Source organism: Lissotriton vulgaris, chromosome 1_1 (genome assembly GCF_964263255.1).
Source record: "Lissotriton vulgaris chromosome 1_1, aLisVul1.2, whole genome shotgun sequence".
NCBI lineage: Eukaryota > Metazoa > Chordata > Amphibia > Caudata > Salamandridae > Lissotriton > Lissotriton vulgaris.
Genome location: NC_141685.1, coordinates 2,021,561,210 through 2,021,573,949, shown reverse-complemented (window position 1 = coordinate 2,021,573,949; position 12,740 = coordinate 2,021,561,210). Strand labels below are relative to the sequence as shown.

The following is a 12,740-nucleotide window of genomic DNA, read 5'->3' as shown; positions in this document are numbered from 1 at the left end:
AATTGAATCCTGGTTGGTGCAGTGGAGAATAGGGACTAGTGTATGTTTAGTGCTACAAGGTCCTAGTTTGAAACAGAAAGCACTGAACACGAGTCATTATTTTAAATTTGCATTACACAAAGTGTAAGATAGGCTGCTACAAAGTGTGCAAAAAAGGGTTAAGAAAAAAAAGTGCTTCCAAAATATAGATTTTAGTAATACCCAGACTGTACGTTGTGCAATTTTTTTTAGATCAGTCTTCTGAAATGCAAACTTTGCAGCTTAGCTGGTAACACCCTTACAATATCTCTCAAAAAGAATAAATGTGTATCATCATTCATTTATATTATTATTTTTAGTGTCATTCCCTGATGAAGGGCATGTTTCTAAATGCCCGAAATGCATTGGACACGTAATGATATTGCCTGATTATGTACATTGACAACAAACTATGAAGTAATGTGAAACGCATTGGTATAAACCATTATCAAATTTATGAAATAAATGAAACTAAATGAACATTGAATGGAAGCAGATTTCTTTTCACTAAGGAAATGCAAACATTGAGTGTGCCAACTGGGGATGATACCAGAGGTTCTCTGGTCTCACGTATCTAACAATCAATTAGACGTCGTAGGGCCCTCGACGCCTCCTTATTGAGCACCTCCAAAATCAACTAATATTATCTATCTGAGATAAACCTGATTGAACCTAACATAAGCTGTGCAGCTCCACAACTACCATTGTATTTGTTCCTCCTAGCGCCCACTGGAGAATAGCACGCAATCTACAAACATTGGAAATTAAACTCAACAATGTCAAACTATGAGGAAATATCTAAAAGCACGGAGGCTAGAGCCTCCACCTTTGCATTTGAGGCCAAAGACGTGGACCAAATCTACTCTGATCAGGGAGGAGGTAGCGCAAGAAACAACAAATCGATCTAAAGAGCAAAACATTAAACAACTATTATATCTAACCAAGAGAAAGACAAACCAACAGTTACACGCCAGTACCCTTATTAAGTACCATAGGAATCAACGCATACCGCGTGGGTTAAGGATTGCACTCAAACCCTCCCTATGCAAGCACTCCAAAAAATTCCAGGAACGATGGTACGAGATCCTCAACAAGTGCTCACTGGATCTAATTCTTTTAATCATTCAAGAATTATCAACTATCTTGGAGGAAATTGCGGTCGAAATTCAAGAAACATCAACTGAACTATCTAAAATGATGGAGGAAGAACTGAAAACCACCTTGGAAGACATCAAGACTCAAATTGATCGACACTCGAGGGAGATCAATGATCGTAAAATTCGCAAGTTCAAGCGGGATACCTTAGATTATAGGCTGGGGGAGGTCTACACATGGGCCGATGTGTATGCCCAAAAACGTAGAAACCGTCCTTACAACTCCAACACCGACACCTCTTCAACAGACAGCGAATCAACACAAAGACCACGTCGCAGCCAACCTATGAGAACACCACAAGAACAAACTCCAACTGTGGAAGCCACCACCAGCCAAACACAGGAGAGCAGTCCTTTTTTAGATCAGGGCCAAGCTCAAAAAGGAGACCCAGGAGAGGGCAAGGAAAAAGAAAAAGAGAAAGAAAGGGACCCACCAAACACACGGAGCACTGTAGCAACAACCAAGGAGAAGGAGAAAAAACCCAAGAAGAATTAACCTCAGAGTGTCTGGTCATTAACATCAGTGATCAACATTTCAACACGTATGAACTCAAACTACTTGAGAAAGGAACCTCATTTGTACCTACCACCCACTCAAACCAACTGGAATACGAAGTCAGCTTTTTCAAACTAATGCGCAAACTCAAACTCAGACATTTTTTTGACAATACATTACCACAACGTCCGCCACAAGAGAAAGACCAACTACTAGGACTACGGCCACAGAGCTCATTCCAAGCGCCCACGAGTCACAAGACCCTAGATCTTTTTGAAAATCTAGTAAAACAGGACCTCAACAAACTCAATCATACCAAACCCAAAAACAGAAACATTACACAGAAAGATCTGGACACATTGAGAAGAATAACAACCAATGACCAAGTAATTTTCACCAAAGCAGACAAAGGGGGAGCGATTGTCATTATGAATACCTCAATGTACAATGATAAAGTAACGGAGCATGTCATGGATAACACAATCTATAACCAATTGGATTCCAACCCCACTACGGAATATGCCAAAATTTTAAAAAACATCATAGACCAGGCATGCAAACAGGGGACCATCACGGAAAGGACGAAGATCTTTCTCGTAACCACCAACCCTAAAAGTCCAACACTAAGGATGGTGCCAAAAATTCACAAGAATCTCAGAAACCCTCCCATGAGACCCATTGTCTCCACCAGAGGGAGCATACATCAACCGATAGGTCAACTCATTGACAGATACCTACAACCATCGGTACAATCTACCCAAACATATATTAAGGATACCACTCAATTCCTACTCAAATTGCAACAACTTCAACTGAACCCACAAGAAAAAATATTGCTATGCACTGCTGACGTTTGCAGTCTATATACAAACATACCTCACAACATGGGCATTGAAGCAATGGAATCAGCTATTTTGAACATTGACGTGGACCATGACTTCCAACTGTTTCTGATGGAACTTATGCAGTTCACTTTATACCATAGCTACTTCAGAGTGCAGGACAAATGGTATCAACAACTGACAGGGATGGCTATGGGCAATTCAGCCGCGCCTGTATATGCGAACATTTTCATGCACTGGTATGAAACCCAACATATATTAAAGGACAACAACTGGACAAACCACCTCAAAATGATATCAAGATACATTGATGACTTTATCATATGGACGGACTCAGAAGAGAAACTCAAAACCCAACTGAACACATTTAACTCTATCGGCCAAAGGATCCAACTAACTTGGGACATGTCAGACACATCAGTAAATTTCCTAGATGTTAAAGTCACAGTAACCCCGAATGGATTCGTCACAGACCTCTATGTGAAACCCACCGATAGGAATAACATGCTATTGTACTCTAGTTTTCACGAACCAAATCTGATCAGAAATCTACCATATTCCCAAATGGCAAGGGTCAAAAGAATCACCTCAGATCCAACCACTCTCAAAACAAGACTAAGTGAAATGTCCAACAAATTCGTGCAAAGGGGTTACCCAAAAAATCTAGTGGACGAAACCATGAACAGGATACACAACTTGGAAAGAACCAAACTTCTCACACCAACCCCCAAACCTGAACAAACACAGACAGTAGTGGTTTCAAAATATGCCACCAACAGTAAGAAATTCAAACAAATAATTACGAAACATTGGACAATCCTTAATCTTGAACCAGACTTCAACAACGCATTCAGTCAACCCCCGATATTTGCGTACACCAGAGCAAAAAATCTGGGAGAAATTCTACAAAGCAAACCCAATGATACCAACATATACACTGGAACCAAACCTTGTCTAAACTGTGGCAACTGCAACAGCATCATTAAGGGACACCTCATAAATCATCCAACTAAAGGCTATCCAATAAAACTACGAGTCAATGCCACCTGTGACTCCAGCAATCTAATATATGGAATTAAATGTCCGTGTAGAAAGATATACGTCGGGAAAACTGAGCGACACATCAAAGTGCGCCTTACTGAACACAGATCCAACATCAGACTTAAGAATCTGAAATCAGCCTGGTCTGCGCATTTTGTTGAACAACAACATAACGTTTCCCAAGTAAAATACATCATTCTAGAGACTGTTTCCAAACAGGAAGGGAGAGACAATAATAAATTTCTCCTACAACGTGAGAACTACTGGATTCACAAATTGTCAAGCCAAAAACCTATGGGCTTAAATGAGAGAATAGAACTTGCGTGTTACCTATAAGATTATTGCTCTGTAAATCTATATTGTTGTAATTGTGCATGCTCCCAACACTTAACACCTCTGACACGGTATAAACCCGTTTTTTACCCGATGATATCAGGCCTGTACGTTAGCCTCATGAACAACCCATTGTTCATGACAGAATAACCCCAAGCCAGTTCGATCCCCCACACTACACTGTAGAATTATATTTTTTCTTCCTTTAATCCACACCTCTCGGAATACATTCCCGCAATTAACTTTTTATTTATTTACTTTTTATTTATTCACTATTCTTAACAAACAAGCTGTGTTTAGCTCGATATAACTCGCCGACCGGACGCCTCAACCTGTACCGCGATCTACAGTCTTTTTTCCATCTCGAAAACACGTGACCAAAAACGTGACCTCTGACACTTCGAATATTACTAACGCGGGAAGCTTTTGCTTTTACCGGCGTTTCAAGGAGACGAGCTGCGGACACAACGCGCCACTCGTAAACTACCAAGGTCAGTTTCATAAAATACAAAGCCTTGCATGTAACGCACAGGCACACCCTTTATTCGCGCATCAGGTCTGACGAACTTTTTTACATTTACTCACCTTTAGATTCCGATCCACCGTTCAGAACACAGGCATGTAAGTGAATTTTCGAAACATACTCTTTTAACCCACAGCATCAATTCCCTCACACTATAACTCATTTGTTCAGATGCATGTAGCACATTGAATGTTATGCTAATCTATAAACTAATGTCTTTGATATGGTTTTTTTTTGACAATGACTATATGCACATGATTTGCTTTTATTAACGTTCATTTATATTATTATTTTTAGTGTCATTCCCTGATGAAGGGCATGTTTCTAAATGCCCGAAATGCATTGGACACGTAATGATATTGCCTGATTATGTACATTGACAACAAACTGAAGTAATGTGAAACGCATTGGTATAAACCATTATCAAATTTATGAAATAAATGAAACTAAATGAACATTGAATGGAAGCAGATTTCTTTTCACTAAGGAAATGCAAACATTGAGTGTGCCAACTGGGGATGATACCAGAGGTTCTCTGGTCTCACGTATCTAACAATCAATTAGACGTCGTAGGGCCCTCGACGCCTCCTTATTGAGCACCTCCAAAATCAACTAATATTATCTATCTGAGATAAACCTGATTGAACCTAACATAAGCTGTGCAGCTCCACAACTACCATTGTATCTGCACAATGCAGCACACATAAAATGAGGAATAAACAATGAGAAAACCATTTCTCCTCGTTACGCCTCCCCTGGGGAGAGAAAGCATTTTAACCATTCCCAGGTTCACCATTGTTGGTAAATCTGGGAATGCGCCAAAACCCATGGGTGGGTGAATGAAACACCCACATTCCACCGATGGAACGCCTCCCTGGAGCAAAGTAATGCAACACAGCGACTTATCAAGCCATGCAGGGCCACACAAGGTGAGCTTGCTTGGCTTGATAAATCGGACTTGTGTTTTCGTCGTTCTAGCGCCACCTTGCGCTGCAAAAGGGAGATGCAAAACCTTCATAAATTTGCCCCTCACTTTCTCCTAGTCAGTTCTCAAGTCCCACTTCCCTGTCAAAGGATTATGGTTATACCCCAATTCTCTGAGGCAGCATTCCAGCTAGGCCATGCTTGTGAGTTCAAGTCTTAGAAGTTCCATGTTGGCTTTGAGAAAATCAAAATGCCTCTGCGCTGTACAATGTTAATCAGAGCCAGCTGCCCGGAGACCTGGCAGCCCAGTATTCAGTCTTACTTGTCTCGCTGGAGTGGAGGTTTGGAGGGCCCAGGCACCATTCTGCAGCTTGGCAGTGAGCAGAAGTCTGGATGCTTATGGTAGAGGCTTCAGGCGTCCATATGCACCTCCACCTATGCGGTAAGCCTACGTGAATCTGGCGGCAGGTTTTGGGCTCTCCTGGATTGTTGGATAGATTAATTGTTGTTCTTCCTTCACAGATAATGGCTTGCTACTCCTTCACAGCTGCATGCTCCAGGTCAAAAGCCCTCTCACATCACCTTGGCCCCTCCCGACACATGGGGTTCATAACTCCACATGCAGGGAAACAGGCTTTCAGGCCATTGCATTGCAAAGGGCAACGTCCCTCTTCTTGCTAGAGCAATGCACCAGGGCAACAACCCTCCATCGTCACCACAGCCCCCACCTGGCATACGGAAGTCCTAGGCAGCACATAGGTTTTCTGCATTCACTTTGTGCAATTCAGCCACTAAATAGGCGTCTCTATTTCTCCTGTTTCACATCAACGGTTAATGTTTTGTCTTTAATTCTTGCCACATGAGGTTAGAGTGTGGCTGGCAGGCAGAAGCCACATGAAAGTCAAGTGTTGAGTGCTTCCTATATGTGGCCTAGATTCTTGTTATACAAGGTGCAACATTACAGCTTATCAAACACTAAAGGGAGATTTGCCTAGGATCACACAATTTGGGCAAGTTGGGACGCAGGGATTGATCCCAAGGTTTCTGATTTCACATTGTTTATTTCAGTCATTAGATGGACATCTCTTTATTTCTCCCGTTTTACATCAAAGGTTACTGCTTAGTCTTTCATTCTTGGCACATGAGGTTGGAGAGTGTGGTTGGCAGGCAGATGCCGAATCTGTGCATTTTTTACTTTCAAAGAAGGACTGCCTTGCATAATCCTGCTTACTCCACCATGACCCAAATATTTCACTTTTACGCAGAAGTATCTAAATCTGTCACACGACAACAAAAAAATGATTTACAAAAATTTGAAACGATGTGCTTTATTTATCAGTTTCAGTCACTAAAAGTTGAAGAACTGTTATCCTCGAAAGGAAGAAAAGTTGCCTTTTTATAGCTCTAGAAATTCTCAAGTGCTGGATATGCGGTGTTAAATTTTGCCAAGTAGTTACACTGCCAGGGTATGGGTGGTTCTGCTTTTGCCCTTCTCAAACCTACTTGCTGTAGTGATGCTGCAAATTTTGTGATGTACTGTGTTACAACACAATAACACAGGGTAGTTTATTGTTATGTTCTTGGGTCTGGGGACTGATGTAATTCAGTGTTTGCTATATATGAAATGAAAGATCATGTATGCTTACTAAGGGCTGGCTCCTTCAGGATGAGGTTGCAGTGTATAGACGAGCTCACAGATCCGTGTTACTGTAAACAAGTAGGTCATGTAGACAATCTCCAGCGCACTGTGTTGGCGTAACATGTAGGATAGTCAAAGTTCTTATTAGCAACCATAGACTAGTGTACATTCTGATTACTGGACATAGATTGAGGTGTCTCACTGTTCCTACATTTCCCCACGTGGGTAGTTTTTCTATGCAATCTAGCAGCATTTCCTTCTAACGGCCACTGTTTTCTTGAAAGCGGTAGTTAGGACTAGAATTGCATGTGCCGTTTTCTTGTGAGTTACTATTATCACTATTTCCTTCTCATCCTGGGATACTGGGTGGCTTGCACTTATTTTGATGTAGAGCGGATACCTCTTACTGTGGAATATATGTTCCATTCTTTGTGTGGGTATTCTGGTTGTACTGATTCCAGGGTGAGCTGTCAGATTGTGTTGGTGAATGGGAGGGTGGTTTAGATATGGTTATGCGAATAATAAGAACATGAGAGAGGTCTGCTGCTAAATGTGGGGGTGACATGTTGGGAGTCAGTGTGTAACATGTAAAAAAACAAATTCAGAATTGGGGTCCTATTGCTGAATGCCAAAGTTGCCATTACCTTTTTCTTTCACTACTCTACACTTGCTTTTTTCATCCCTTTTATCATTGTTTTTCTATCTCTCTTTCTCTTTTCTATCTTGTTTTAAATTATGGTCTGTTGGTGAAAAATGAGTACCAATCTTCTAACATGAGTGCGGGTTCCCACTACAGACACATTAGTAGTGGGTAAGACCAAGTAAGCACACTTGGCATAGGAGAGCTAAAGCAATCACATCTACATGGAAATGTGCTGCATATGGAATATTAAGCCTGGGCTAGGAGGCTGGCAGCAGAGTTAGTTTCTTCAATCCTTAGATAAAGGAAGCTTTACGCTGACAAAAGACACCATGGTTTTAGATGTAGCTTACAAAAGAGTGAATCTTCTGTTTAAATCAGGAGTGCTTGCATGAATATTCGTAATATGGTTAAATGTACTCATGATTGACCTGCTAAACATATGTGAGGTCTTAAGATCTTACGTCACTTCTGGTGATGTCACTTTCTAAAATGTCATGGGTTGTGATGCCACATGCAATGTCACGCACCGTAATGTCACCCACTGTGATGTCACTTGCAAACTGCCTAACTTGGTTAGTCGCCCCACTTCAATTTTTTAGGACCTGTGCCCTGAGGGTAACTTAATAAAGAAACCACGGACTGCCAAGAATCATCAAGGTCACCCCAGAGCGTGCCATTTGCATCTATGGGAATAGTGACCATGTAGTGCGAGAGGCAAAGGAGGCTTACGGGTAGAATGTTGGTCCAAAAATGAATTTAATCATGAATGGTATTCAGTACGATGCCTAGTTTCGAAAGCTGCAAAGGATACTTGATCAGAAACATAAAATTGGGGTCATGAGAAAAGAAGGGTAGCTACAAAGTGTTCGCTTGGCAGTTCAGGTGCAACAAGCAAGGCTAATTTGTGCCGGTGGCTTTTCAGCCAACTTCAGGTTGCAGGCTTGTCCAGTAGTTTTGCTTTGCCCATTAGAATCAGGGGTTTACAAAGTACTGCCCTCTAAAGAAAGAAAAAATACATAGGGCTGGGAGAGGCCATCACGAGATACGGAGCCACTTGCCAGCTTCTGAGGAGCAAATTAACAGTGCATCCTCCCTGATGACAAGTATGTAACCCACAGCCAGGAAGTGTGGCCCCCAGGGCTGCTGCAAGATGTGGTGTGCTGTAGGCGCAGGGGCAACCTGCTTGTGATCCTCTCTACCCTCCGCTCACCCAACAATTTTCAACACTTGATACTTGTAGTTCCCAACCCTACAAACACTTCTGCTTAATGTCCACTAAAACACCAGGCCACGGGCAGAATGCCGGCTTCATTCTAATATTCAAAGGGCCTTTCAGGTCATGCCTCGAGGCCCTTCTCCTAACTGCATTTCTTACAAAACTGCAGTAGATTTCAACCAACTGGCATCACAGCGGAGCGCGCGAGGCTCGAACTGGACTCCAACCGCACATGACTTGAATGCAACGTTCGTTTCCAAATCACATGGCCATGGCCTGCGAAGCTCGTGACCAGAGCCTGCTCGGTGGTCTCATGATGCCCACACCCTGCTCCTTCCATGAAGCAAAGTGGAGACGTCTGAGGGGGTGAACAACGCGCAGAATTGTGAAGAAAGGGAAGTTGTTCACCAAAGGGTTCCGAGCGGCGCATGCGTGGTCTGTGGCGCAACGTGAAACCCCCAAGTGACAAGCGTGGCCCTTGTGCACAGCTGCCCATCAGCAGGTGTATGCTGTGCCCTATATGAGGATCAACCAGTAACATTTCCCAGAGCATACAAAAGGGTAGTAGGACATCTTAATTGTTCACAATTACTGTTTTCTAATTATTGATCTCTTTTGAGATAACATTTTAATAATTACTCAAATAATTATTGTTTCCAGTTTTAAACATACTTTTGCATTCGAAACGTCAAGCTGTTTATTGGAGCAAGAAACTTTGTTTTTATTTCAGGTCTCGTATGGAAAAAATGTATTTTAAAGGGAAAAAGCCTTTTGTTACACTTTTTATGAGGGTATCCTTTGATTTAAACAAACGGTTGGGTTAAGGATTTTACTTTGGAACTAGTGTAAGGTCATATCTGCAAAAAGAAACTTTTTTCTAAGGCTGTAACGTCAAAGCAATGAATAACTGGGTTACAAAATGTTAATGTGTGTTCTCAGAGCTATACACAAGGCTCTTTCCTAATGAAGAAACCTCTTGACCTAGTAATAAAGGGGAACCAGCAAAGTTAAAGTCGAATAGAGGAGTCACAGAAGACCCAAAAAGAGAAGAAAAAAATACTCCTCAGATCTGCACGTCCAATCATTCTGAGGTGTATGCTATAGTCTATGCGGTTCCCACTGGCTCCATTTTTACTTCAAAGTGCTCTCATGAAAGTCCTATTCCAGAAGTGCTGATGGAGGTGAGGAGGAAAAAAGGAGAGATGATCTAGACACATGAATGAGGTGCTAGTCTTGGCCTACCTCCCATACTGCAGTAAACTGGGGAAGGTGCAAAGTGCCCTAAACAGTGAGAATGCTTCAGTGCAACACCTTATACAAGCAAACATTGGCAAAGCCAATAGTTCTCGCTTTGAAGAGACTTTATCAATGTTTTTAGGTATGTCGGCATGTTGTACAGCATGGCTGAAAAATAAATAAACGATATGATGGGCCAGCCAGCACTGGCTGAGTTAGTTTTATTTTTACTCCGTTGCTGGCTGGAGGCAACGCAGAGGGAAGATGGGTGTGTGGGGGCAATACAGACAACACAGATTGTAGGGCTAAGCACTATGATGCAGCAGCTGTGTCTGAGTCACAGCACTTTTTTTGCGGGTGGGAGGCAACAGAGGTTGGGTGGAGGATCAACATGGACAACCGAGAGCGTGGTGAAAAAAGCACTGATGCAGACTGCAGTTTTTACATCACATCGCTTTTTTGTTATGTCTGGGGCAACACAGACAACAGAGGAGGTAACAGGCAACAGGGGCAACATGGATAACTGGGGCAGGCCGGCGAGGGGGACAATACTGACAACATAGGATTGTAGGGAGCAGCTTCAAGCACCCAGAGCATGGCCAGTGAGAGGGAGGTACTGGTGGGAAGTACACAAACACCAGAGGATGCAAGGGAGGTACTGGGGGCAAGCAGATGGACAGCGGGAAAAAAATGTGTCACAATTTAGAATATTTTAAAAAACAATGGATTTGCAAACAAGCATGTACTGGCAACAATGTGTGACTACCTAGGCTGTAGCTCAACAAAAGCGGTTTTGTAACATTGATGTCCGTTTAGCAAAATGATAGGTTAAAAAAGTGTAAATGTTTATGGGATCCTGCTCACAAAATTGCATCAGTGTCTGATATATATATATATATATACACACACACACACACATATATATACCATATACTCACACATATATACATACATACACACACGTGCCACATAAGTCATTAGAGCGACCAATGATATATTTTATGTAAAATGAAGAGGTTCCCCCAAGTCACTGCATGAAATTATGCACAACCCTGACTCAAATCACTGGACTAAGAAAAATCTGAGCAGGGTCTTGTGGTTTAAGGTGTGTCCACTCCTAATTAACAGATTTGTTCTATTGCCTTTACAGGGCCTTTACAAATGCATAGGACTACCCTGGAAGTCCACGTTTTTAAACCACTTGTGGAAGAAAGCACAACAATCTACATAAATTCATGGACCTGGTCAAGATCCAACCGTTGAGGAGAAAATGGCAACGTCACTTGTAAAAGCAATTACAGCTGTGAATATTAACGGTTTCAAATTAAAGCGGTGTGCGATGGAAGCATGGACATGCAGAAAGCTACAGCTCGAACCACCGTGGCCCCTTTCAACCACAGGTCTCTGTGCTGCCTCTCAACACTACCGACCATCGCAGTTTAGAAAGGAACGACAGAATACATCTCATACCTTCATGAGGTACACGCTCTGCAGCTACTAATATACATCAATTTGACAGGCAGGAGTTCCCTAAAAAAATATTTAAAATGAAGCAACCAATTATACAATTCTGGGTAAGAAATCTAGATTCACACCTTTTTAGGAATTGGGCGTGAAAGCTGTGCAGACTCCATAAACAACTGGTTTAAATTCCATAAAAGTGGATTCTGCACAAAAGATTAAAACAGAGATAAACATTTTTTTCGTTTTCTGACACAAAGCCCTTAGTGCTTAGAGAAGAAATATAGGTCAGCCAGGAACTAGAGAGCTCCAGCTTGGCGTTTGTTGTCAGGACAGCGCCTACCCCTAGCATCTTCCCGCACATAATGCGCTCTCACCTGGAGTGACGTCCGTCGCTGCGAGATTGCTGCGTGCGGTACATGACAGCAGAAGCAGCGCGAGTCTTAGAGCCAGGTATGAGCAGCTCGTTGCCCGGGGGTGGCGATGCATGATGCGGGGGCTATCTCTTCACAGGGCCAGTACACAAGCACTGGCCGCTGTGAGGAAAGAGGGGATAGCTGGGGGAGCAATACTGGGCGAGGTGCACTCTCATGGCAAGAGCACCCCTAGCTCTGGCTGCAATGACAACAGCACCCCAGTCCGGCAGCAGCACGACCCCATTTCTAAACTTCCTATGCTTGCAGCTGAAAGCACAGCAGGCACCTCCCACTTCCGCCTGACTCCTTAACCCTTTCACAGTCTCTGCGGGAACGCCTGCTACCGCAGCTCGCTATCACGAGACCGCTTCCCCTTGGAGAAGTGACGGCGGCTCGTCCCCCAGCGTCAACATAAACTACCACGGCACCAAGCTGCTCTGAAACACGCAACACTCATTTCAATTCGATGTACAAGAAACAGAACACGAGGCGTTCTACAGGCGTCGCTCAGGGTCACAATAGTTTCCGGTTTTAAGGCTACAATCCCTACTGTTTGAGCTACATGTTGACTCATTTAATCTCTTTCCCTTCCTATCAGATTTGTGTTCCACTGAGTTCTCACATGACTAATAATGCCGCCACCACCGAATACGTTTCATAAGGTATGAACCCAGTGCGCCCAGGAGCACTCCTGCTGCCAATGGTTTTTTTTTCACTCGTGCTATCCAAAAAACGTGACTAGTACTTTTCACATACTTTTAAGACATTCCTCATCCGATGTACGCATTTTGAAAAGGT

The 12,740-nt window shown here is 42.7% G+C and overlaps 1 protein-coding gene across 1 annotated transcript in view; it reads right to left on the bottom strand.

The window, feature by feature from the left end:
• Window positions 1-12,289, bottom strand: part of TM7SF3 (transmembrane 7 superfamily member 3) — a 176,702-nt gene extending 164,413 nt beyond the window's left edge. The window contains exon 1 of the mRNA XM_086920209.1: window positions 11,904-12,289. Within this exon, the coding sequence (XP_086776335.1) occupies window positions 11,904-12,015 (112 nt within the window). The 5' untranslated portion in view covers window positions 12,016-12,289. The remainder of the gene's footprint in view (window positions 1-11,903) is intronic.
• Between the last annotated feature and the right edge of the window lie 451 nt (window positions 12,290-12,740).